This window comes from Equus quagga, chromosome 5 (assembly GCF_021613505.1).
Source record: "Equus quagga isolate Etosha38 chromosome 5, UCLA_HA_Equagga_1.0, whole genome shotgun sequence".
NCBI lineage: Eukaryota > Metazoa > Chordata > Mammalia > Perissodactyla > Equidae > Equus > Equus quagga.
In genome coordinates, this window is record NC_060271.1 from 29,656,201 (window position 1) to 29,682,872 (window position 26,672).

At 55.5% G+C, this 26,672-nt stretch overlaps 1 protein-coding gene across 1 annotated transcript in view; it reads right to left on the bottom strand.

Moving 5' to 3' along the window:
- Positions 1-1,290: 1,290 nt before the first annotated feature.
- Positions 1,291-26,672, bottom strand: part of MAN1C1 (mannosidase alpha class 1C member 1) — a 131,128-nt gene continuing 105,746 nt past the window's right edge. Inside the window, exons 6-12 of the mRNA XM_046662252.1 lie at positions 22,230-22,356; positions 19,271-19,364; positions 14,129-14,244; positions 8,620-8,839; positions 5,908-6,080; positions 4,491-4,606; positions 1,291-3,518 (exon numbers count right to left, since the gene is read on the bottom strand). Of these exons, the coding sequence (XP_046518208.1) occupies positions 3,398-3,518; positions 4,491-4,606; positions 5,908-6,080; positions 8,620-8,839; positions 14,129-14,244; positions 19,271-19,364; positions 22,230-22,356 (967 nt within the window). The 3' untranslated portion in view covers positions 1,291-3,397. The remainder of the gene's footprint in view (positions 3,519-4,490; positions 4,607-5,907; positions 6,081-8,619; positions 8,840-14,128; positions 14,245-19,270; positions 19,365-22,229; positions 22,357-26,672) is intronic.

Here is a 26,672-nt window from a genome sequence, read left to right on the forward strand (position 1 = left end):
CCTTTAAATCAGATTTTCTGTTTTTGCTTTTCCTTCCAATGTATTTGGTTTTTGAACTTTGCAAATTGCCAAAGACACAAAGTGATGCACAGAGCCAGTCTGAACAAACTCAGTCTCTTAACGGGAGACATCTGGAAAAGGACCATGCCCGACCCCTTCCCAGGGGTGTGATGCTCCTCGGGCCTCAGTGCTGGGAGCCAGGTGCTAACGAAGGTTTCTGGGCAGGAAGCAGCAGCAAGCCCATCTGTGAAGAAAACAGGTGCAAAAGGTGGTTTCATCCTCGGGGAGGGCAAAGATGAGGCTCAAAATGAGACTGGCAGACGCCGAGCCTGGCTGGGGAAGGACGTGCCACTTCAGGCCCGGTTCCCTGAGCTTGGATTCTGCGGCTCCTCCTTCGGGAGGGTGACTCATCTCTTAATTCCTCTCTCCTCTCAGCCTACCTTGGGTTTTACTTATTTTTATCCTTGGAATGGAGTTAAGTTGCCAAAAGGATATTGTTCCACCTGCAAGGGCCCTCCTGGAGGGTGAATTTTCAAATATTCATTTCTACAACTTGCTCGCAGCAATAACGCAGAAGACAAGAGCGCCTGGGGAGGAGAGGGGGACAGCGACATGGGTCCCGGGGGGAGCCTGGGGCCTTGGGGAACTGCGAAGTGGGCTTTGCAATGGAGAGACATTCCAGGACTTGACTCTCAGGAGTTAGACAAGAGGAAAAAGGGGAATGCTCAGTACGCTTTCAAAATTCTCTTTATAATGCTGAAAAAATCAAAGCCAAACCTGCAGAGCTCCTGCTGTTTTTGCCTGGCCAGCCGGCAGCTTCATTATTTTGGTGGCAAACTTCATGGTTTCTCCAGGGAAGAGCCGGTTGCCCACTGCACGGGGCCTTGGTGGCTCCGTCAGTCACGATGTCCTGCTCTCCACTTGGCTGGGGAGCACGTGGCCCAGGCCAGGCCAATTGGAAGCTCTCTTCCTCCAAGGGAGACACAGCAGGACGGGGAATCGTTTGGACTCTCCCGTCCTGATGGCCTGCCTGGATCCCTGGGCAAAGCCTCTTCCTAGTCTTTCTTGAGGTCTGGCTGTCTATTCTCCTAAGAGTGCATGAGTTACCCCAAGGCATTTCAATACACGGGTTTTTTTTTTTGCTTAAGTTGGACAGAGTTGGTTTCTCTTATTTGTACTTAAGAACCCAAACTGACACAAACACAAATGCCCAGCAACAGGGGCTCGGATCCAGAAAGCATGATACAGCACACGATGGAATACTACACAGCCAGGTACAGTAAGGAGGTAAATGTATATTTGCTGACATGGAAAGATGTTTACAGAATATAGTCAAGAGCAAAAGCAGATTATAATAAAACAGTATGCACAGTATACCATGTTTGCAAAATAGATTCTGTACATTCATAGAAAAAGATCTAGAAGAAAATATAACAGTATTTATTCTAGAAAGTAAGATGGCCAGTGATTTTTCTTTCTGCTTGTCATGAAGATCCTCCTAACCTTTCTATGATGTTCGTGTCGTGGGTTTTTCTGTTCTGCTGTTCCTTTAAACGGGCACCAGCGGGCTGCCAGAGCCACACTTTCTTGATGCCTGTCTAGAGTGAAGGGATTTGCTGGGCTCAGGCAGTGACTCATTCACCAAACGCCAGGGCTCCTGCCGCAGGGACAGCTCACCTGTAGCTCTGACCACTGCTTAAGAAGGTGCTGGAAGCATCTGAGTCTCCAGAACAAGGCAGCAGTGCTTCCCACAGTGCCAGGGCACCAGCAGCCTCCCGCTTACCTCACAGCAACCTTGTGAGGTGTGGGGTCTTCCTCTGCTTGATGGAAGAGAGTGGTCCAGAGAGGGGAGGTGACCTGCCCAGGGTCCCACAGCCGGGGCTTAAGGCCAGGTCACCGGCCCAGGGCCCAGCACACTGGCAGCTACTCAGGTTTGCTAACAGAGCCAGAATGGAGCGGCTGAACGTGGGGAAGGGCTCAACGTTGTCCTGTGCAGTCAGCAGTGCGACAAGCTGCAGGGGTGGGGGTGAGGTTGAGGGGAGGAGGCGCCTGAACTCCCTGCTCTGCGTGCTGGGCCTCCTCCCAGGGAGCAGGTGGCGGCCGAGGTGCAGAGTGGACGCAGGGGACACCCTTCCTGCTGCCCCTTCTTCTCTCCCAGGTCCTGGCGTGACGGCCAGCTGCTCAGGGAGGCGCTCCGCCGTCCCCAAGATAGGTCCTGGCTGTCAGGACCTCGCCCGCCTGTCTCCTCTGCAGCATCTCATGTAACTTGCAGCCACGTGACTTATCTGTCACTTTAGTTCACTGTCTGTCTCTCCCCCTTGACTGGACGCTCCCTGAGGGCATGGCTTATGACAGTTGTGGTCCCAGGTATGTCCCTGGCATCTAGCCCAGTGTCTGGTCCCCTGCAGGCACTCACCAAGAATCTGCGAATAATGGAATAGATGAACACAGGACTGGGGTGGTGGACAAACCACAGGGGCTGAGCTTGCCTCTGTCTTTACTGGCTGTGTGACCTCAGGCAAGTTGCTGCCCCTCTCTGGGCCTCTTCCAAGCCTTGACCTAAGTATAACTATCCAACTCCATTGAAAGAACTGGCCTCACTGAATATATTAGGACCAATTTAAGGGAAGGCAATAGAAGCTGGAGTCTTTACTAAATGGTATCTTAAATCAACTGCTAGTTGACTATCCTTTCTGAGGATAACATTGCAGTGTTTTCCCAGGAGTCACTAATGTGCAATGAACCCAATCATATTTCTTATTCAATAAACTCTTTTATTGTAAGTTTACAGATTTTTCCATTACAATAATGAAAATAGCCCTAGTGATTCGTAACACTGAGGCCCAAATCAAAGCCCCTCCTCAAATTATAAGATAAATGACAGAGTTGAACACATAGCAAAGGCTGGGCAGAGGCATTGAAAATATAGAAAACGAGGTCCAGGTTTTGTGGGCATGTGCAAACACTTGAAGGTTTAGTTCTATCAGGATGACACTGTTTTTGAAAGCACACGATTTGGAAAACTATATTTATAATTTGTGATAAAACACAACTGTAGAGAAAAGGCAAAATCAAGCAAAAACAAAAAAACCCTGAAAAACGAAAGGTAGTGAATCAAATACATGGGGTCGATATGGAAACCTCTGGTCATTCGGCCCTGGAATGGCAAGTGAGTGGGTTTCATAGAAATTCTCCATAGAAAGGAATGTCTGGGCCTGGTGTGGCATCGCTGCATCTCCAAGTCCTGTCTCCTCACAGAGGAAAAGAAGTTGCTTGTCCGACACATCAGCCCGGGGCCCGTCTGGACTGGGGCCCACGTTCCCAGTCCCTTTGGGAACAATCCCAAATCCAGGACGGGCGCAGGCGGCCTGGCAGTGGCAGGGAGGCGGGGTCAGCGTCAGCCCCCCGCCCTGCTGGAGCTGTCCAGGTGGTTCACGGGCAGCGGGTGGGCCTCCGTGTTGAACACCCAGTCTTCCAGGGAGAGCACATCATCTTCAGAGAACAGAAGATAGAGATACCTGTGCCCCCGGGCAGGGAGCGAAGCAAGACACAGCCTGTCAGTGTTCTGGGGAACGAGGACCCAGTGGGAACGGATCCCAGGAGCCCCTGTGAGGAGCCTGTGGCTAAGGGTGCAGGGAGGCCCGAGACCCCAAATCTGCCTGGAGGGCTGGTCTCAGGGAGGGAGCTGTGGGTGGGAGGAGAGCCCTGGGCTTTGGGGCAGAGGCCTGGGTTAGTCCTGGCTCTGCCCCAGCCCTCGCGCCCAGCCAGCTTCACTCGGGTTCTCTCCCCACCTGGCCCTGTATGTGAGCCCTGCGAAGACCCCTTAGGGCCTAGATTCTCCTTTCTTTGCAGGGTGGCCTGAGTGCTGCACCAGTCCAAACTCTGAGGCTGCTCCCTATGTGCCCCCCAGGAGACTATAGTGACATAGATGTTGGGGCGCTAAAATGAACAGGGGGTTGTGACTCCAGAACTCCAGCTTCCCAAGCCATGGGGTTCTTTCTGGAAGGAAAGGGCCATTCCAATCCATCTTAAAGGGTTAAAGCACAAGGGGACTGCTTTGGGGAACAGCAAGGAAATGGGGTGGCCCAGTCCCACCCCAAGAACGAGAGAACAGAGCAGCAGCTGTTCTGAAGAGGGCAAGTCAACAGCAGTGACCAGTGCTGACGTCATCCTCGACATGATTCCCGTCTTACAGCAGAGGACACAGTTCCAAGGACTAAGCAAACCGAGAGACAGTTGACTCCTCACACAGCTAAAACTCAGGGGTGGAGTCCAAGCCAGTCTCTCCCTGAGTGGAGACACCAGCCTGGCCCAAGGCTCACCCTTGGGGGTGTGTAACCCTCCAGATCCCAAGGCCCCCATCCCTCATGGCCTCCCTGTGATTTCAGAGCCTGACTGTCAGTGAAGGGGGGACCGCTGACCCCTCCCTGCATCCCTAAGGAAAGCCTGAGTTGCCCTCTGGAAAGAACACCCGCCAAGCCCCAACTCACTTCAGTGTCTCCGCTAGAAAGAAAGTCTGCTGCTTGTTGTCGTGGTTGGGGATGCTGCTGTACACGTCGTGGATCCCAGAGAAGCCAGCTTCCGTTCGACAGTTTTTCTCTAGGGCCTGAAGAAAAGCAAGGCAGCCTCAGCGTGGGGAGAGGAGAGGTCCCCAAGACTCGTGCCTGCCCAGCTCGCAAACAGGCAGGCCCGGAGCCCTCAGCTGGGGACCCCGGCGTTTGTGGAAGCAGAAGGCCGAAGTATTCTTCCAGGGTTCAGCTGCCCTGCCGCCAGGCTGGAGGGGCCACCCTCCCTGGGCCCGTCACTGAGAATCAGTGACACGGGCCGCCTGCCCTGAGCTCTTGCAGTCTGAACCCAGAGGAAGCTTCTCCTTGCCTTTCAGGGAACTAGAAGGACCTGACAGTCACCCCCACAGTGGGGACAGAGGAAGGCACTGGTGCTGTTCGTGGCTGGGATCTGGAGACCAGACCTGGCACACCCCAGGGCTTCCCCACAGAGACGTGGTCCCTGGGCCAGAGGTGAGTGGGCCACGGGCTGTCTGCCTTCTGTATAGAAATGCAGTTTCTACCCACTGAGGGGTCTGTGGGCTGGGCCCAGGAGCAGAGAACACTTGGCCTTCAATGGTCAAGAACCAGGGCCCCCTGGAAGCAGGGGACTCTGGCCAGTGACCTGTGTCAGGGAACCTGAGCAGGCCTCGTGCCCGCCTGAGTGCGATGCTCTGGGTGTGGCTCTCCCCAGGACAGTCAGTGCCCCTGAGGGCAGTGGGCCTGTGGGGCAGGAGCGGGGAGGTGGCGGGGGGGACACAGAAGGCTCAGCATCTATCAAGGAAGCTTCTGGAGTCCACACACCTGCCTCTGACACCCAGCCCAAAGAGGGCCGTGAGGTTTCCCACAGGTGGTTGGGGACAAGAGGGCTAGTGGAGGGGAGGCTGGGGCGGGAGGAGGGAGCAGAACCCAGAGAAGGGGGCGCTGCCTGGGGCTGGGCTGGCTTTGGGTACAGGACGGGGTGAGCTGCTGGCCCAGCAGCCAGTTCCTGTTCCAGAGGAGAACTCCAAGGCCACCTGTCCAGGCTTCAGGTCAGAAAGCAGTGCCCACACGGGCTCCAGCCCTCGCTGGCTGGCCCTGTGTCTGGCCTCTCACTGTGCTGACACCCGCCCGGGCCCGAAGGCTGCAGGCACTCAGAACCCTCTTCACAAGGTCCTGGCCAGAATCTGCCCAGCAGGAGACCCTTGGCTCTGCAAACACAACCCGGACCCTTTGCATTCTGAACCTCAGCCAGACGTCACCCTGGCTTGACCTTCCTCCTGGTGCCTGAACTAGGGGGCTCTGGACGCTGACTGTGAGCTGTCTGTCAGGGAAAGCGTCACCCTGTCAAGCCACCCCCAGCCCTCGCCCCAGGCGCACTCACCATCACCACCTCCCAGCCCCACTCCCTGTAGATGGGGTCGTGGGTCTGCCGCCACAGGTACATGTAGCTCTCCACCACCTCCGGCCGCAGGATGTAGTAGCTTTCGCTGAGCTGTGTGGCCACTGCCTCTCTGCCTGAGTTGAACCAGAAGGCCTCGGGCCCCAGTTTGGTATCTGTGGGAACGAGCAGCCGGAGGGCCCAGGTCAGACCTCCCCTCCCCACTCTTCAGGAGGCAGCCGCCCCAGGAGGGATCTCAGTGGTCTGGAAGCCCCGGCCGAGCGCTGGCTGCTGATGGCTTGGCATGGGGGGCCCTGCTCGGTTTGCCCCGTAAGGCTGAGCCTGGCAGACGCACAGCTTCCCTCTTGACCCACACTGGCCAAAGCAAGACCCCGGGGCCTTGAAAACTTTGCAGTTTTAGAATCTGAGAATCCAGATGAACTACCCAGCACTCTGGGAAGGCAGAGGTTTGGGCGATGTCCCCAACTGTGTATTTTGAAACACTACTCCGTAAGTTGTCAGCCAGAGCTCAGCCAAGAAAGGGTTTCAGGTTTAAACATATTGGGGGAACAGTGGGTTAAATAAAATGGTCTCCTATCTGCAGGACTTATCAGATCTTTTAATATGCTAACATGCATGATGCTTCTCCACAGACTCCCTGTCTTAGGGAATGGCTTTCAACACCTGGAACCAGCCGTCCAGAGCTGACAGTTTGGGAGCCCGGTGAGGTGGCGATGAGGGAAAGATCTGCCCAGCAGGCAGGTACTCAGGCGGAGGGAGCTGATAGAGAAGGCCTGAAGAGGTCTGCGTACTGTTGTCTTTATTTGTTTGTTGCTTTTTGGACAATTCGCTGCCGTTCCTGTTTTCTGGATGACCACAATTATAACCACCACCGCAGCCACCATTCACACACATTATTTCAGTCCTCGAAAAATGTTTTTTTCCTAAGGTAGATGTTATTATCCCTCTCTCATGCATGTGGAAACTGAGGATCAGAGAGGCTAAGTAATTTGTCCAAGGCAACACAGCGAGTTGTGGCTGAGCTGGGATGGGACCCTGGATCTGTCTGATGCCCTTTCCCCAGGCTGTGCTCTCTCTTTCTGTCCTGGGTCTGACTCTCTAGGTCCAAAATTTAGGGTATGTGGGTCACGTCTTCCTCCCTCGAACGCCTGCACATCCTGTCCAGGTGAGCTGAGGGCGCAGCTCTGGTCCACATGTGCCCCCTCCTCCCATTAGCGTTCGGGACCCTCAGAGGCCCTGCACTGCCTTTCCTCGAGAGAGATGAGCTGGAGCTTTGCGGGACGTCCTACTCTGCCATGGAGGGCTGCATGGAAGAGGCATCAGCCAGACCCGGGCCCCTCCAAGCCTCTGGAGTGGTGCGGCTGCTCCGCCCATCAGAAAACAGTCGTTTTGCCAAGCTGCTAATGGGGTGAGGGCAGGAGCAACTGTCGCAGCCATCTGTGGACTAGCGGGCTGGCTGCAACAATATGCTCCATTAAACAGACTGTCTTTTATGGTCTGGGCTGATTGTCCCAGACAAATGGCGAGCTTTTTATTATTCCTGCGATTTCCTATTTGTTTACAGCCCTGGCAGAGACAGCTCTTTGAAGGGAACTAAAGACCGGTTTTAAGGACCCATTGCGAACGGCTGGCTTCCTGAAAACAGCTCCAGGAGATCTGGACTCAACCGGAGTGGTCACAGTCTCATTTCTGGGGGATGCTGACCAGCGCCTCCCACGCTGTTGGCTGAAGGCAGCTGGCAGTGTGGTCTCCATGGAACCCTCTGCCCCCCCGCCCCAAGGAGACTTGTGTTACTGTCCCCACTGGACGGATGAGAAAACAGAGGCCACCTGGCTGGTGAGTGGCAGCGCGGCACTTGAGCCAGGAATTTCTACTACAAATCTTAGGTCCTCTCCTCCCACCGAGACTGGGATTAAACTCCGCGGTGGGCACCTCCTGCGGCCCAGGGGGCACTGCTTACAGAGACAGCACACACGGTGCAGCCAGGCATCAGAAGAGCTGGGTTCCAGCCCCGCTTAGCTACGCATGCGCAGTGTGACTTTGGGCAAGTCACTTCCCCACTCTGGGCTGACTCAGTTTCTCCACGTGTAAGATAAGGAGTTGGGCTCATGCGTCTAACTCGACCTCTGACTCTAGCACTGACGACTATGCAGTGAGTGCCGGGTGGGCACGATGCAGGCACTCTCGAGCTTTCCGGTGGTCTTAGATCAAAGAGGGTGACAAACAGGGTGCTGCTAGGAGGGGATGAGACCCCCTAAATGGGGGGGTTTTGGGGAGGAAAGGGGAGAAAGTTCCGGGGTAGCAGCTCCAGGATAAGGGACTTGCTAGGCTCAGGCAGCCAATGTTCCTGCCTCAGGGGCTGGGGGACCCTCTGTTCTGTGACCCTCACATGGGACCTTGGCCAAGTCACCTCCGAGCCTCAGTTTCCTCATCTGTGTTGTGAGGTTCAGTGATGATGTGTGTGTCAAGTGCTGAACAACACCTACACACACAAAGCGCTTAACACATCATCACTCTTTTCCCTTTAATTTAGGGCACAATCTCAGCGCAGACAACCCGTCCCCATTCAGATTTGACATAACTTCAAGGCGAGGCTGCCCTAAGTCCATGCGTCCCTTCTCACTGCCACTCTGCTGGTCTCTGCTGGTGGCTAGCCTCAGTCTCACCTGCTGCCCCTTCCCCTTGCAGGGTTACCTGAGCGGGCGTACGACTCGTGGCACGTCTTGGTGATCTGGGCTGCGAGCTCTCGGTAGTGGGCCCTTTTTTCTTCCTTGGCATCCTCGGCACCGAGGGCGATCATGCCCCCGGAGAAACAGGCCAGGTGCCCCATCTTGTGGTCCAGAATCCCCCCTCGCCACTCAGCAATGTAGGTCAGCCCCCCGGGAGAGACATTCAGCAAGTGGGTCTCTATTGCCTGGGAGCAAGGTGGGGATTGGGCAGGGAGAAGGGGCAGGGATACAGAGAAGGGAGGGGAGAGGACGGAAGATGAGCATTTCCGAAACAGCAGCGAGCGGCTCTGCTGAGCCCTCCACCCCAGGCAGAGGCGGCCTGCTGGCCCGGGCTGGCGGCCGCTCCTGACGGGGCCACAGGAGGCTCTGCCACTCGCCCAGCCGAGGCCGGCGCCTGCTGAGGGGCTTGGACACAAGGCAGCTCCCCAGGGCGAGTCTCTGATACAGACTTTTAAATCTTCAACATACAAAATTAAAAAAAAAAAATCTCTTTAAAATTGTTGTCATCGTCCATTATATCCTCTGTTAGGGCATCTTAACCTGAAGCCCGGCTGGCCTGTGGATGGGCTTCAGGGGGTCCAGACGCCCCCAGAACTGTATGTGATATGTTTGTGTGTGCATTTTCGTGGGAAGAGGGTCCATATATTTTATCAGATTCGCAAAAAGGACTACAGAGAATTAAAAGCTGCTTCCTACAGGCCCTTGTCAGACGGCTTCTCATTTAACACCCACGACAAGCCAGGCACACGGGCTGCAGTGCCCTATACAAAGGGGTCAAGTGGCTTGTCCCACGTCACCCAGCCACATCAGGATTAGGACGAGGAGCCCCAGATGCCCAAGCACGGCGCCTCCCACTACCCAACGACGGCCACTCCTTTTGGTGGCAAGGCACTTTGGGAGCCCCCTGCTCCTGCAGCAGGTGATGCTGTTGGGAAGGACTCTTGGGGTGTTGGGAGGTGCAGGTCTCAGTCTTTGTGCCCCCCGGCTCCCTGCTGGTCCCTGGGAGCCCTGGAGAGCCAGGTGATGGTAGCAGCTGCCCAAACAACCACAAGGCTAGACTCGAAGGGGCCATGGGTCATGGTCCAAGGCTGGGGCCTCTGGGGCCCCGGCCAGGCCTCTGCATTCTATAAATAATGAGTTGACTGCATCTCGTGCCTGCTCTGGACCCTGAGGTTTACGCTGCCACCACAGACACGGCTCCTGGGTGCAGACTCCTTGGGTTCAAAACCCATCTCCACCAGGTCGAAGTTGGGTGACATCAGGCAGGTTCTGCGCTCTCTCTGTGCCTCAATTTCCTCATGTGTAAAATGGGGTAAGAGCGTGAACCATTTCACAGGGTTGTGAGGATGAAACAAGACGTGTCTGCAGAGCTCGGCCTGCTTCCCAGCTCGGGGGGTCCTCATGGACGTTGGCCATTACAGCTCCTCTCCAGGCGGCCCCCGCCCCAGCCACGCTGGCCTCCTTTCATTCACATCCCCCCCGCTCCCCAGATGGAGCATTTTGGGAGCACAGTGCTGTGCTTGGTGCAGGGGACACAGCCCCTGAGGATGGGTCTGGCCCCCGCCTCAGGGAGCTCACCGGTGAGCGCAGAGACCTCCCCGAAATCAAATACATGGAAGAACTACAATGTGTGCTCAGTACTTTGAATGAAACACACTGAGGGGCCAAGACAGAAAAAAGCTTGCGGAGGGGCTCTACTCTGCAGAGTGAGCTCAGAGAAGGCGGTGACCAGACAAGGTGACGCGGCCTGCAGGAAGGCTGGGTTTTCTTCCTGCCTCGGGGAGGCAATCCCTTGGAGAGGGCACCCTGATCTAAAGCACTCCCGTCGCTCTGCCACCCTGTTCTCTCTCAGCGTGGCACCACCCCCACTGTTTGCGTATTTGTGCGTGTTTCTGGGGAGCATCTGTCTCTCACCCAGGACTCCGCGCCGTGGCAGCAGAAGCCACCACCCACAGTCCCAGCCAGTGCCTGGCACAGGGAAGGTGCTCAGACAACGTTCGCTCCTTCACTGGTTTTCCCTTTTCATTGTCCTGCACGGCCCGGGGTGTGGGCTGGCTGGACCCTCACTGAGCAGCAGGTGGGGAAGCTCTGATGCTGTGACATGCCCGGGTGCCTGCTTCACGTGGAGAGGAGTCCCGAGGAGGCCTGGAGAGCCGCCTGCCGCTGTGCCGGGTCTGATCTGGGCCGGGTGCATGGCAGCTGCTCCACATCACTAAGGATGCGGGGCGGGGAGGGGTGGCAGGGCTAGTCCAGGGCACAGAAACCCAGCTCAGTCACCCGGTGTCAACACAATGGAGAGAACACGGACAGCGGGGGAGACCTCAGGAAGTCTGCCCGGTAGCCAGAAGTCTGCACCTTCAAGACCATCTCCCACAGGTGATTTCTGTTCGGGGTTAACCCCAAGCTAAGTAATTGCGGTGAAGAGGAAATGAGAGACCAGTCTCTCGCGGAGGACACAACTGAGACGAGCAGATGCAAAGACAAGGCTTTCTAAAACCCTAAGCAAAGCACAAGACAGCACAGGCTGGCAACCGCCAGGTAAAAAGGCTTAAGTCATAGCAAGGAGCTGGCTGAGAGCCAGAGACCCGGGTTCGAATCTCGGCTCCACAAGTGGAGAGCTGGGTGACCCAGGGCAAGTGATTTCACTTTTCTGAAGAGTCCCTTTCCTCGTCTGTAAAATGGGAACAGTAACTCCTGGGCTGGTTTTGAGGCTGGTCAGAGACTCTGGCTTCTTTTGCCCCCTGGAGGGGACCCATCTGTGCACTTCCCGGACTGGATCTGGAGCCAGTCAGACCCGTGTTTGCGCCCTGGCTCTGACACTTGTTGCCTTGTGACCTTGGGCCCTTCTGAGCCTCAGATTCATCATCTGTAAGAGGGGGCTAAATACGACATGGCACCCAGCGCGCCTGCCCGGAGGAGGCCGCGGGGACAGAGGCTCCCCCTGTTCTTACAGACCCTCCCCCTGTGACCCTCAGGGCTGTGCCCAGTCGGCCTGTCCGAACCCCCCACGCCCACCCAGATGGACATTGGTCTCACAGCGCACTGGAGGCCCCTGGGCAGCTTCGGGGCTGTGGCGGCCCAGAGGTTCTGCTGTGACCTTGTCGGGGTGCAGCCTGGACATCGGGATTTTACAGCTCCCCAAGTGATTTTTAACATGCTGACAAGGTTAAGAACCACCAGAACATTCTTCAAAGACTCAAACTTGCCAGAGGCCCAGGCTTTATCCAGGGCCAGGGACACTCCAGGCTCTTCACTGGGGAGATCAAATTCGGCAGCAGAGCTGAGTTCTCTCCCGTTCAATCAAGTGCTTTCCATAAGGCTCCCCGTTTGCTTAAATAATTCATGGCCATTCTTCCCTTGAAGCCTCAACTCCACTGTGCCCTGAGGGCAGGGAACCAGGCTGCCGTTAACTTTCTGTTTACTCTGAAAGGCACTGCAGAAAGGTCAGAGAGGGCCTTTCTGGGCAGCATACCTGCCACCGCTAAAAGCTAATCCTCTGACAGCAGATGCTGGCTGCGGTTTACGCTCAGCCCTAGAAGCGTGGAGTGGACGGGGCTGAGACTCAGACTGAGCTGGACCTGGAGTCCCAGCAGCTGCTTCACGACTGAGGTCTTGGTATCAGGGAGCTGGGCAAGGAAAACTCATCACTGAGCCCATAGTTTAAAGGGTCCAGAAGTGGCAGAGCTGGAGCTAGACTCTGGAGGCCTGTTTCACTGTGCTTCCTTTAAGTACTACCATTTCTGGCCAGATTCATGCGATCAGAGGGTAGTTAGAGATCACTCATCCATCCATCCACCCATCCTTCTTTCCATCCACCCAACTACCCACCCATCTATCCACCCACCCACACATCCATCCATTCACCCACCCCTCTATCTACCCACCCATCTATCCATCCACCCACCCATCCATCTATCCATCCACCCACCCCTCTATCTACTCACCCATCTATCCATCCACCCACCCATCCATCCATCCACCCACGCATCTATCCTTCTCTCCCTCCATCCTTTCAGCATTCATGCATCTACTTGTTCATCAAATAGTTACTGTATGCCTCCAAAGTACCAGGCACTGTTTCAGGAGTGAGGCTATACAGTGAATGAATAAACAAGATCCTTGTTCCTGGGTAGCTCACATTCTGGGAAGATAGACAATAAACAAGTAAACAAAGATGTGCACATGATAATTTCAGATGCCAATGAAGGTGAGTAAGAGAATATGTCTGGGATATGTGACAGAGAGAGGTTGGGAAAGGCTAATTTCAGTGGCATTTGAGTTGACCAGTTAGTGAGACCTATCTATTTGCATGATATTCCAGCTAGAGGGACATCAAGTGCAAAAGCCCTGAGGTGGGAAGGAATCTGGTGTGTCTGAGGCAGGCTGGGGACCAGAGCTGAGAGGGCAAAGGGGAGCGAGTTCAGGGTGATTGACAGGCCTAGATCAGGTGGAACCTGGAGGGCAAAGGCGAGGAGTCTGGTTTATTCCAAGTGCTCAGAGGAGCCAGTGAGGGGAGGGACGTGCATTTCCAGCTGCTCTGGCTGCTGTGTGGAGAAGTGACTTGGAGGGAGGGCGGGGAAAGGCAAGGAGACCAGTTTAGAGGACATAAGGCAGTAGCTTAGACCAAGACGGCAGCAAAGTAGATCCAACCTGCTCAACTCACTTTATGGAGAAACTGAGGCCCGGAGACTGCCCAGTGCCTTTTTCTGAGTTGGGTTCAAAGGTATCTGTGGATGGGCTGAGGGGATTCCAGACCCCCTTCCCAAAAGCTCAGGCTACCCGATTCCCCCTTCTGTCCTAAAGTCTCCCCTCCCTTTGGAGGCACTCACCCCTTGTTCATTTCACACCCCATGGACAGACCAGCAGTGGTGATGGACAATGGGGATAACACTGTAGCTCCAGCTCTGCCAGTTCTGTGCTGTGTGGCTTTGAGCAAGTGCCTTCCCCTCTCTGGGCCTTGGTTTCCATCCACATGAAGAGGAGCAGAACTGGGTGCTCCCCTGAGGGAGGCCCCTCCCGGCTTAGATGTGCAAACTATGTCCCCTTTGGTTTGGCAGGAAGACGGCTGAGGGTCTTGCTTGGGTAGCCTCACTTGGGGGCTCCCAGCCCACCGTCTGGCTGCATTCTGGGCTCTGACACATCAACTGAGGCACAGACACAGTGGTTTCTGAATCAGACTGCCTGCGCTTCCCGTGAGACCTCGGACAAATGACTTCACCTCCTTGAGCTTGGGTTTTGCATCTGAAACATGAGGATGCTAACACAGCCCTAATTTCAAGGTGTTTGAGAAGAGTCACGAGACAGGGTGTGCAAAGTGACTGGCTGGGGAGGGGACGGTCTTGTTCTTCCAGCCAGCTCGCCGTGGGGGAGGGGTGAGCACCCCCCGGACCCCACCCCCCTCAGCACTCAGGGGCCTGGGTGAGAGCCGGTGGCCAATGACCAACGGCCTGTGAAGAACGAGGCTCTCATCTTACCTCCAAGGCTTCGTAGTACATGTCTTTGGCCTCCATATCTGTCTTGGCCGACATCAGCCAGGATTTGATCAAATATTCATAAAAACTGTCCCCGAGTCCTCCAACTGAGACGTGGTCTATGAGGGGAAAGATGACAAGAACATTATCTCCATCTGTTGAGGCCGCCGGCGGGACTAACCGGGCGCCGTCTCGCCTGCCAGCCTCGGTGGGCCCCCATGCTGTGCGCGGGCAGTGAGAGAGCATTTAATCAGCAGCCTCCAAGCCCAGAACAGGGGCCGAGAGAATGGCATGGCCCGCGACTCAGGGGACACCAGGGCCGTCCTGACGCGCGGTCATCCCACACGAAAGCGCGCGGGCTCATCCGGCCGCTATAAATCATGCCGCTTCAGCCGCGGAGGACGCAGGGCCTCCGGTTATTAACTGTAAATGAGTTGCATTTCTTTAAAAAGATAACGTGGTGGCAGGGAGTTCAGAGATTTTTATTACCCGGCGACAAACATGGTAATTAATGCGGGGCAGGTTCATAAAAGGCCACAGAAAGGAGGAAGGAGACGCTTAATTTAGTTGGACAAAGTACAGAGCTGCTCTGGAGAAACCGAGTTTAAATTTAGCAAATTGTGATACATGGAGATCAGTGGAGCCGGGGGAGGGAAAATCGCATCTGTGGACCCCTCTCTGCCCTGCTGGCATCTGCCTCGAGTGGCAGGACCTCCAGGTTGTGGCTGAATGAGGTGTCTGCACCCAGGGCTGTCCCAGGAGCAAGATGGGTCGACCAAGGAGCACTTAACCACAGAAGCAAGACACGAAAATACTTCACTCACACGCCTTAGAAATGAACAGTGGGGAAGCAGAAGGCTCTCACTACAGGCACAAGAAAGGGCAAACTTCAGTGCCCTGTTAGGATTCACGTGCGCAGAGAGACAGCAAGGAACACGGCGAGTGGGTTAAGGCGGCAGGCTGGGGGGGAATGGGAAAAGTGTTTTCAGCTCCTCTGGGCAAAGAGCGGGTAGAAAGAGAGAAGAGAGGGAAAGCGGGTGGCAGGAAGAGAAGGAAACAGAGAATACAGCACCAGCCACCGCTGATCAAAGGTCCACTGTGGGCCAGGAGCTTCACTGGATAATTTACAACAATCTTCCCAAGAACCCTGCAAGGTAAGCACTGTGAACCCCGTCTCCCAAATGGGAAACAGAGAGCAGGCCGAATAGCCCGTCCAAGGCCACCAAGCCAGAGAGCCCTCACTTCCTCAGCTTTACAGTCAACCAGAGAATGCAAACAAAGATGCTCAAGGAAAGGAAGGACATGTGTGAAGAGAGAGGGACAAAAGTCAGAGGTAAAGATGGATGGGGACAGGGAAAGGGGGCGGGGGGGGCCCCCCCAGTAAACCAGTGCTTCCGGCCCTCCAGCCCCTCCACAAACAAATCCTGGCCTAGCAGGGGTTCAGGGACAGGACAAACACTTGCAAACACTGGAACAGACCTGAACGAGCAGCGGGTGGGAGGGGGTCAGTGTGGGCTGGACTTTGCCATGTGAAGAGGGAAGAGGGACCAGCATAGAGGACCCCCACTCCTACCCCCCAATTGTAGGTGGAGGACACGGCTTGGGCAAGTACAAAGGGAGGCACAGGGATGCGCCAGGCCCAGCATGTTGACGGGGTGTCCACGGCTGGAGCAGGAGGTCTGTGCAGAGCAGGGGTGGGGAGGCGGGGAGGCTGGAAGGCACACGGGGTCAGCCTCCGCTTAGAGCAACAGCTCAGAAGGGGGTTCATCATCTCCACTGGCCTGCCTCCTCTCACTGTTTTCTCCGCCACCCCAAACCGTCCTAGCCCCAGCCCTCCCATGCTTTTCCTCACCTCTGATGACCCCTCGCCTAGAATACCCTTCCCGCCTTGCCCGGCGAAGCCTTCCTCACTGCTATGCCTCAGCTCAGGCATCACCCACTCCAAGAAAGGCTCTCCTCAGTGTCTTCATAAACCTGCTCCCAGCCTCTCCACAGGCTGACCGTGAGGAGTGAGGGAGATAAGGCACACGCAACCTCCGGCCCAGTGAGCTTCAGGTGAGAAGCGCGCAGCAGGAGCCATCCTCCCACTGCTGGGTGCGTGCCTGGCCAGCAGCTGCTCTCAACACTGTGCCACAAGCATCTGTTGATGGGTCTGCCTCCCCTACCAGGCTGGGGCTCTGTGTGGGGAGGGACCACGTATGATTCACACCTTAGGCCCAGTACCTCTATGGCACATAGCAGATGCCCAGTAAGTCCTGATCGAATGAAAGGAAGGTAGGTTTGAGCTGTGCTTGGAAGGGCCTCGAATGCCAAGCCGAAGAGTTTGGACTTCATCATGTGATTGCAGAGAGAGAGTATGTGTGTGTGTGTGTGACATGGCAGAGGGCTTCACCTGGCAGGGGTGTGCACAAGCGGGAGCCAGGTCACCAGGAGTCGCATGGGCGTTTGAGAACACGACAGCCTCTTGGGGATATGTGTATAGTCTGTGTCTCAGGGGGCTTCAAATGAAGTGGTCAATTTTCATCTGGAGGCCCCACTGCTTCCTAGTAAGCATGTGTGCAGTATCTTCCCAGCACCATGGGGTACGCTGGGAGAAGTGCAGGGGTGGGAATTAGCAGACGTGGATCTGCCATTAGCTCGGGGCAAGCCATTTTCCAGTCTGGGCCTCAGTCTCCTTATCTGTGAAATGCCAAAGCAGAGCGTGAGTTGGTGTCCATGAGCCCTAGAGCAGAGTGGGGTTCCTCTGCTTCCTGACTGCGTCAACGCTCTCATCACACTTGGCAGCAGGAGGTGGTCGCCCTACAAGCCTGGGAATCAGCAGGCAAGAGAGCAGCGTGACGCTGGGGGAGGCTGCCCGGCTGGCACTGACAGGAAAGCACACTCCTATACCCACCGGGGAGAATCTGGATTTGCCACTTCCCTCCCACTGGGGAAAATGTGGGATTCAGGCAGCGGACAAGGACAAGCCACTCCAGGGCCCAAGCTGAAGGGCTGGCAGCTGTCTGAGCTCTAAGTGTCTCTGCTGGGGTCGGTTGCATCTGCTCTTGGTGCCAGCAGGAGCCTGAGGGACTTATCCTGGCTTTGAAGTCCTAGTGGCTGGAGGGTCTCGGCCTCCCCCGTCTCCCTGAAGCTCAGCTCCCAGCAGGAGAGGGGAGCAGGCGAGAATAGAGGCCTGGGACGGGGCTGCGGCCCAATTCCTCAATCGCCTCTCTAAATTGCCATTTCTGTGGTTGCAAATGAACTAAACAGAGGATTTAAAGGAAGAAAAGAACGTGAACACACTTAGCTTATGCAAGTTGGGAACGTTATCATCTGCTGGAAAAATATACAATCCCAAAAAACACAATAGAAACCACAGAAAACCTGAGATGACCCAGGCGCCAAAGCCAGGGGAGGAGGCGGGCAGGCACCCAGATGAGCAGGACTTTGTAACCTTCCCTCTGCTCTTTAGCAGGCCTCGGGTTCATATTTTATTAATACAAAACAATTTTCCAGACGTGAGTGCCTTTGCCCAGCCCCGCAACCCTGGCGCAGCCTGAAAAGAAAATAATGCTTCTCCGAGGGGGCTCCCCTATAATTTGCCAAGGTGGCTGTTCAGGCTGGGAAGCCACACCCCTCTCCTTTTTATGGGTTTTGCTGCATTGTCCTGGAGCCACGAAGGCCGGCAGCGGCGTAGTTTATCTCATCCTCAGTCAGGCCTTGCAATTAAAAGCAGTAACAGTTATTGAACTGTCTCCATCGTGGCCATAATCTGTAATTCAAACCTTCGTTTTCTCCTGGCACTTTTGGGTTTGGCGGTGTGTTTTGGTTAAAAATACTTTGCATTTCTATAAGTGGTTTTTGCAGGAGGACCCGTGGGAGTGAGGTCATCACCTGTGAAAATTCCTGGGTCGAACTTTTTGGGCTTCCTAGACCCTCGGATCAGAGGGGCTCGGGGTGGGAAAGACGGGCTCGCAGTTTCTTTCAGTGTCCCTGCGGCCGGCCAGGCTCTGCTTGCATTCTTTTAGTGATGGGCACCATTACCTTTTGGGACAGACAGATCACCTTCAGAAGGTGAACTGAAATCTGCTTGCTGCAGCTTCTGACCGTGCCTCCATGCCCTGCACGGTCCTCAAAGAACACATCTGGAGCTCTCCTCCTATCTTATAGGAGGGGAAAGCAAGACTTAGAGATGCCGCAAATCCCCCAGTCAGGCAGTAATTAGACTCATGTCTACTATGCCCCTGAGCCCTTGCTGATGCCATAACAACCAGGGCCAGAGGCAGGGGAAGGGAGAGGGGGCCTTGTTTGGGCAGACGCAGTGGAGGTGGGGGCTCTGGGAAGCTATTGGGGAGCCCCTAGAGGCAGGGCCCATGGTGGCAGCAGTGCCACCAGTTAGCACTGTGACCACATGACCAGGGCCTTGGTCAGGAGGGCAAGGCGGAGCCCGGGCTTCTCGACAGGGGTGCAATCCCAGCAGCCTGGGAGACTTTTCAACACTGAGCATCCCCCTGACCTCATTCTGTTTCAGAGGGTGGAGCTGGGGGCTGGGAATGAGGCTCCGCCGTTGACCCACAACAGTCTGGTTGAGAAACAAGCCTCAGAACAGAGAACAGCAGGAAATCCCGGGACCGATTCTTGTAGGCGTGAGATACCAGCGGTGAACTCATGATGTTTATATTGCTATATAGTTAGGCTCTGCTGAATTTTTTTTTAATTAAATTTGGAGGTGGGTTACCAGATTAGAGGGGCTGGGAGAGGAAGCACGGCCTTTCTTAGAGCCACTTCTGGAGCAGGCAGTTCTCTATGGAATAGTCCTGCAGGTGCGGTGGACAATGAAGGAGGGTTCAGTGGGCAGCAGAAGAGACGGAAGGCTGAAGCTCTGATAGGAGGCTGGAGATGGCTAGTGTGCGGGGGATGCTCGGGGCAGGGCCTTCCTAGACAGCAGCCATCACATCCATCCCAACGGCAATGACAACAGTAATGAAACTGCCCACGAAGCCTGGCAGGGTAGGTGGTGTCCAGGAGCACTGAGCAAACGCCATGCTAGTATGCGGCTCTGATAAACGCATCACTCCCCTCGCGGCCCAGGTGCCTAGCACAGGCCAGAGCCGGGAGCTGGGCAGGAATCAGCTCAAGGAGGGGCAGCGGAGTCTCTATACTCACGTTGCATCCAGTTTCCGCTCACTGGGCTGAGGAAGTTGGGGTAGAGGCCAAAGGGCTTGTCGATCTTCTTGAGGACCTTCCGGATGTTCTTGACCTGTCGAGAGATAGACACCAGGTGCACCTTCACTTTCCCGAAGAAGCCAGCCGGCTCCCAGCCCACCGAGGATGGAGGCAGCTGGTTCAGATGCAGAGGAAACCATTCCCATGAGGCAGAAGGGGGAGCTGCAGGACCGACAGCAGGCTCCACCTCAGAGCTGGGGGCCGGCCTTGCCCTTGGGCCCACGCGGGGCATCTCAGGGTTTTAACAACTACATCCACTACAACAGCTGTTACCATTTCCTCCGAGCCACACCCGTTTGACACACTATCTCCAACCCTCAGAACAGCCGTCACGGTTTATTATGTCGGTTTAACTGACAAGAAACCCAAGTCTCAGAGAAGTTCAGTGACTTGCTCATGGTCACCGGTTGTAAGTGGCAGACCAGGACACGAGTAGGTGTCTGATCACAGGAGCAGCCTCTGGGTCCAACATGGATCAGGGTGGGGACCGTGCAGCAGAGGCCGCCCCAGCTGGAGCAAGAAGAAGCTGGACCTGCAACCTTTAGGGCTGCGAACAGCGAGAAGCGGGATTCAGGAAGGCTCTCTCCCTGGGTCTGCTGTCCGGCAGTAAATGAATCCTGCCGGTACAGAATCCGCTGGAGAGAAAGGCCCTGGGGCCAGCGCTCAAGCGGGCTCGCAGGTTTCCCCACAGGCGAGGAGCACGGAGAGCAGCCCTTAGCTGTCAGACCCTGCTTTCCAGGGCACAGACTTTGCTTTGCACATCACATTTCAGATCCATTTATGTTAATGGAGTCCATTATGGGGGACAGAAACAGGCTTGCACCTGACTTATTCTTGACGGTCCTGGTGGTGAGCAGGCAAGAGGCTAAATTTGCTCCCTGGGAGGGTGCGGGCACTTCAGAATTTGGGCCAATTTGTTGACTGCCAATAATCGCCTCTGTGGGAGGCATGATTAGAAGATGAAAATAGCCTGAGAATGTAAATGTAGAGAGAGACAGAGAAACAGACAGGCGTATGCACTCTGGAGAAAAAGCCGGAAGCCTGCTGTACCAATCTGGGCTTCAGAGTCAGAAAGTCCTGGGCTTGAATCCCAGCTGGATGACCCAGGACAAGTCACTCAGCCTCTCTGAGCCTCAGTTTCCTCCTCTGTGAAATAGGGATAACAGGAAGACCACTGCCTAGGTTGCTGGGTGGGACAGAGATACCCTAAGGTCTTCAGCACATGGAAGGTGCTCAGGCAGTGGTAGGTGGTATCTCCAGACCAGCCAGGGACTGCAGGGAGCTCCTCGTCCCACTCCATTCTTCCTAGAGGAGTTTTGCTCAAGAGCAATGGAAACAGGGAGGCTGGGGGGAGGAAGGGCTTGGAGGTGGGAAAAAGGACCAGAAAATAAGGCCCGCTGGGAAGTGGGATTAAACTTCTTCCACAAGCTTTCAAGGTGGAGTGTCACAGACAGGCAGAGTCCCTCTCCATCTAAGGAAGAGCTTCTGTGGGAGGTCTGACAACATGATGGGCTGACTAAGGGCAGTAGTGAGCCTCAGGGCAGAGGAAGTCACCAAGGTGTTAGAAAGCTCTTCTTGGGGCTGGCCTGGCAGCGTAGTGGTTAAGTTTGCAAGCTCAGCTTTGGCGGCCTGGGGTTTGCGGGTTCGGATCCTGGGGGGGACCTGCACCGCCCGTCAAGTCACGCTGTACTGGCATCCCACAAACAACACTGAGGAAGACTGGCAATAGATGTTAGCTTAGGGACAGTCTTCCTCTTTAAAAAAAAGGAAAATCTAGTATAAAACAAACAAAAATTTTTTTAAAAACCTCTTGATCTTCTCAAGAACGCTCAGGTGGATTCCCACAATGAGCAAGCAGTGGTCTAAACCTGGTGTGAAAAAGCACATGGGTGCTTGTTGAAAATGCAGATTCCCGGGCCCAGGGTGAAGTCCAGAAAGTTGTTTCTTCCAGGCAGTGAGACGATGATCTGAGGCTAATTAGCTGACACAAGCCTGGGAGCCACCGGGTAAGGTGTGACTCCACGACCTGCCAGCTCCCTTGGCATTTAAGAGGCTAACGTTCGAGGAAGAGAAGGCTTTGGGAGCGGGGCCTCCAAAGGTTCTTCTTGGAGGGCAGGGCTTCATCTCCCCAGGCAAGACTCCGGAAGGGACAACAGCCAACGGAGCCTGAGGGCCATCTGAGGGTGGGGTGTGTACATGTCCCTTCTCTGGGCTTAGGGTTAGACCCACGGAGACACTTCCAGATAGTGGGACTGCCAAGGGCTGTGACACTGAGACGCTGCTCCTTCTGGAGGGCTTCGCAGAGGGGCAGGAGCGGGCAGCTGTCAGGACACCGGCCTGGATGCCAGCTCTCTGCACCCCTGCAGCCTCAGCCAGCCCGGGAACAACTGAGAAGGCACAGACCTGTGCCTCTGCTGTGGAGTGCAATCGCTTTGCAGCCTGCTGACAACGTGAGCCAGACAGGCATCTGGGAGGAACGGGCAGGCAGATCTCACATGAAGAAGTTAAATGTCTCTGGAAAGGGGACTTCTGCACCAGGTGGCCAATTCCTGCCAATGCGAGCTGGAGCCTAGATTTCAGTTGCTGCACTTTCTCCAGATGCCACGTATGTGTGGTTGTCACCGAGCTGACGCACACACCAGTGCGAAGCTTCTTGCTGGCAGCTTCCTCTCCTCCCTGCCCTCTGCAGAATCCTGGTTACTCCCTGTGCTCAGTCCCTGCCACCTGTACACAAGTAGCTCCTTGCTGTGTTAGCAGTGGCTGGAGGCCCTCTGCGTTCCCCACCCACCCCCCTGCTGCCCCGTGATCCCTTTCCCCTTCCTGGGCTGAGCGCTCAGCCTTCTGCTCTCCAACAGGGGAAGAGAGGAGCCAGCTGGGGAGGGAGCAGGAGAAGACTTGCCTTTTCTGCGAAGACCGGGTTGCCAGAGAGCTCAGTGAGGTGCAAGAACTCCAGGTGCAGGGATCCGAACTCGGCCAGGATGCTGCTGCTCCCCGCCATGGCCCAGCCCCAGCTCCTGTTGGAGCCGCTGAAAAGACAGAAGCAGCCACTGTCACCCCCCCACCACCCCAGCCAGGCCGGCTCCCCTGCTGAGAGGAACAGGGACTGCTGGTGGGGGAGCACCTACTATGTGCCAGGCTCTGTCCCAGGAGCCTTCGCCTATCATCTCAGTTCACCCTCCCCGGGCGTCAGGGCTATGAACAGCCCCGTTTTACTGATGAGGACACTGAGATCCGTGAGACGAAGGGACCTGCTGAAGGTGATCTGAACGCAGCCTGTCTGACTTGTAATATTCTTCGTTTCTACCGTCAAGCAGCCCCTGCCAGACTCGTGGGCTCGAGGACAGTAGCAGAACTGCCTCGGTGGCCAAGACCTGGCATACGCGCCATGTTAAGTTTACAGGTGATCTCAGTGAGGCCGTCGGATCCCACAGATCACTCGATTTCCATCCTCGGGCTGAAGGCCACCTGGCTGCTCGTGTGGAGGGTACCGGCTAGGGTTGAATGGGGGTGGAAGAGAAGCAGGGGCCCCACTTGGCCCTTCCTCTCTCCTCGAACTCTCAGTGCTTCCCGAGGACACAGACTGGCCCCTGCCTGGAATTTTGTGGCACCCACACCTGCAGGGCAGGTGGCCCTGGTACGCCCACACCTGGAGCTCCTGGATCCGGGGAAGCCCCATGTCAGGAATAAAGCAGCAGGGCTCTTGGAGCAAAGGCTCCTCGCCCATTAACCACCCGCTTCTCACGGGCACCTCAGATAGTCAATGACGTACTATTACTAGCATGGCCCCGAGACCTCGGTGGAGAAGGATGTCAAACATGACCTCCACGTGCTGAGCACCTCCGAGGAGGAAGAGAGCAGTGGCAGGGCCTCTGCCAGTGCTCCCAGCTGCCCCTTTTACAGATGAGGAAAACAAGGCACGGGACACGGACGTCACCCGACCGAGATCACACAGGAAGTAGCACAGCTGGGACCCCACCGCTGGTCTGACCCAGAGCTTGTCCTAGCCACCTTGCGGGCTGCCTCACTTTTAATTACAGAACAATCAGGAAAGACACTGCCTTCCCAGGCGCTTTCACTTAAAATCTCCCGGGACCTGCAGCCAAAAGGCGCGGGTTCGAATTTGCTAGCTGAGCAGCCTTGAGCAAACCATTTCATCCTGTGACGCAGAGTGTCTGCATCCGTCACACTGGGTCACGATAATACTGTCCCGTCTCCAGAATGGGGGTGGCCTTGGACAAGCTGCTTCCTCTCCCTGTGCCTTAGTTTCTGCATATGTATAGTGATGATCTTTCCTGTGGGACCTTTAGGACCACCAGGGGGACAGGGGTCAACCTCGCTCTGCAGGGAGGTTGTGGAGGAGAGGGGGTGAAAACAGCCAGGTGGAGTGAGCTCCCCCTACTTGTAGGGCCTCCGAGGTGCAGTTAGTGTGGGCTGCGCTGAGGGACTGGCTCTGCAAGGGCCTCCCAGGAGCCCCTCGACTTCCCTGCTGCAAAGGCTCTCGCTCCCCAGGAACTGCCCCTGTCTGTCCCTCTGTCTTCCAGGAACAGGACCCAGGAAGGCAGGTGTGGGTGGGGGAGGTCATGGCATGCCACCTGAGGGGCACTGCCTTTTCCGGTGTGGGCTGGGGCTCCCCTGAGGCTGCCATTCTCCTCTCTAAACTCTGTTGTCCGACCTGGATGTGGTTTCCAGGGAAGTCAGGAAACTCATCAGTCTCCCAGCTTCCGGAAATAAATGGAGGACTCGAGTGTTAGGATCTTTTGGAGCAGGTGACCTCAATAAACGTGGAGCCGATCACTGGCCCCTTCTTCCTGTCTCCACTTTCTGGGTATTTCCCTGACCTGGGGCAAGTAGGGAGGGATGGGTTTGCACAGAGAAGGGAAACGGGGTTTCCGGATAATAAATAAAACAGCTTGCATTTATTGAGGCACCACAGATGCCAGACTCTCGGGCAAGCTGTTTGCATCTCGACTTCATTTACAGCCCACAAGGTAAAGTATCATTAATCCCAAAGTGCGAAGGAGGAAACTGAGGCTCAGAGAGTCAAGAGAGTTCTTGAAGGTCAGAGCCTGTAGAAGTTTGAGGCGGGATTCACTTCCCTAAGGGGTCTCCCACTCCAACGGCCGGACATCCACCCAGAGGGAAGGGGGCGCGGTACCCGCTCTCTCCCTCTTCCCCCTAGGCCAAGCAAGACTCCTCTCTCCAGCCTGGCTTCAAATGCTGGCTCCTCCAGTTCCCAGCTAGGTGACCTTGGGCAGGTAGGTTAATTTCTCTAGAGCTCAGTTTCCTCATCCATTAAATGACAGTACCCACACCTCACAGGGTTATTGTGAGGTATAACTTATGTGTGTAATTCCTGTCAATTTTATCCTTATGTAATTACGCACATGTAAATTGTGTTGTTAGAGTTGAGTTCCTGATATGTACCAGAGAGCTGTGGTTTCTTATTTTATCTTCACATTCAACTTCAGAGGTAGATACCATGATCCTTATTTCATAGGTGAGGATACTCAGGCTCAGAGAGGGGGAGACACTTTTTCAAGGTCACACAGAAAGTGATAGAGCCAGTAGAGCTGAATCTAAATCCAAATCTTAGGTACTTTGTGCTGCAAATGCATCTGTTCTGGGCAGCACCCAAAGACTAGGAGGCCTTCTGACCAGCCCTCTGAGGCAATTGGCTAATGGAAGCTCTGCCCTCTGCTTCCCTCCCAGGCTTTTAAGCCTGCAAGTGGGCCTGGAGCCTGTGTTCTCCCCCCTTGGTGAGAGGGGCTGCTCCACAACGCCGCTTCCCTACCCGGCTAGAAGCTGTGTGTGTGCCTGTGTGTGCACTCATGTGTACAGTGTAATCATCACCTTTGGAACCAGGCAGACCTGGATTCTAATTCTAACTTTGCTGCTGTGTGACTTTGGGTAAGTTACCTCACCTCTCTGAGCCTCAGTTTCTTTGCTGGTAAAATGGGGTCCATGTGGTTGTGAGGTTGAAGAGAGAATCCATGTCACATGCTCACATCATGCCTGGCACACAGTGAACGCTCAATAAACATTCACAATTATTAAGATGTGTATATCTGTGTGTGGCAGGGGCACACATACGTAAATGCACATTTGTGTGTGACAGTGTGCATGTATGCATACACACAAGAGTGCGTGTGACAAAGGTGAGCTTGTGTATCTGAGCCTTTATGATTTGAATGGGTGGCAGCAGAGTGTGCATGCGTGTGTGAGGCTGTGTGTGAGCGAGCGAGAGACTGAGTCAGCTGCAGAGGTCCTTGGACTGGCCACTGCCACTCTCCCGGACAGTCCAGTGTCCCTGCAGCTCCCAGGTCATGGCTGTCCCCGCCTCTGCCTCCCCGGCCAGGCTGCACAGACACACCTCCTCAGGGGGGAGGAGCAGTCACACCCCCTCGGGGCCCACCGCCTCTCAGGGCTCTCCTCCCTTGGCTGTTCTCGGGCTGGGCCTAGTTATCTACTCCTGCTGCTGGCACCCACGTCTCGCCCTTCTCCTCAGAGCTGCCCCAGCCAGCCCCGCCCAGAGCAGGGACTGCAGTGTGTGCCCCAGCTCCCACCAGCAGGCCCTCTCAAAGGGCACACTCAGCGCCACGTGGGCCACATCCATCCCTGACGTTCTCCCTGGTGGAACACGGAGGCATTTTTAGCAGCAGACTCTCTTATCTAGAAAACGAAAGGGAGGTGCTGCCGGGAAATATGCACATACACACATATACAGCACCAGCAGAACGCAAACAGCCTAAAAATAAGCGCACTTTATTAACCAGAAACGTCAGCATCAGGTCCGGGCTCTGAGGGGCATGGGTAAGGAAGACAGGCCAGGCTGCGGTTTGTAGGGTCTGAGGTAGGGGACAGGGCCACGCACAAGGGAGGGAGGGATGCCTCAGCTAAGGTCCTATCCCAGACCCTGGGCGGCGAGGCCTGAGACGCTGCATCTGGGAGAGGGAGCCAGAAAGACAGCGTGTTTGCATCTTGGCTCCCTGACAGCTGGCTGTGTCTCTGCAGGATCAGTGTTTGTGGGAGAGGAACCTGAGAAGAGATCCAAGTGTCCAGCTCTGGGGAAGCAACCCTGGCACTGGGAACAAGATTCGATTGGCCCTGAGGGCCCCTCCGTGGCCCATGGTGCAATTTGAGTGAGGTCACACCCCAGGAATGCTTCTGGACCACAGAGACAGTAGGCGAAGATGCCGAGCAGGGCTAGTCCCCTCCTCAAGGCCCAGGGCAGGCTAATGAGGCAACTGAGGCCGACCTTAAGCGTGGGACTTTCCCAGCACAGAGAGGGCACCGTGGGCACTCCGCCAGAGCCCAGGGCCCCTGTGTTCCTCCAGCATCATCC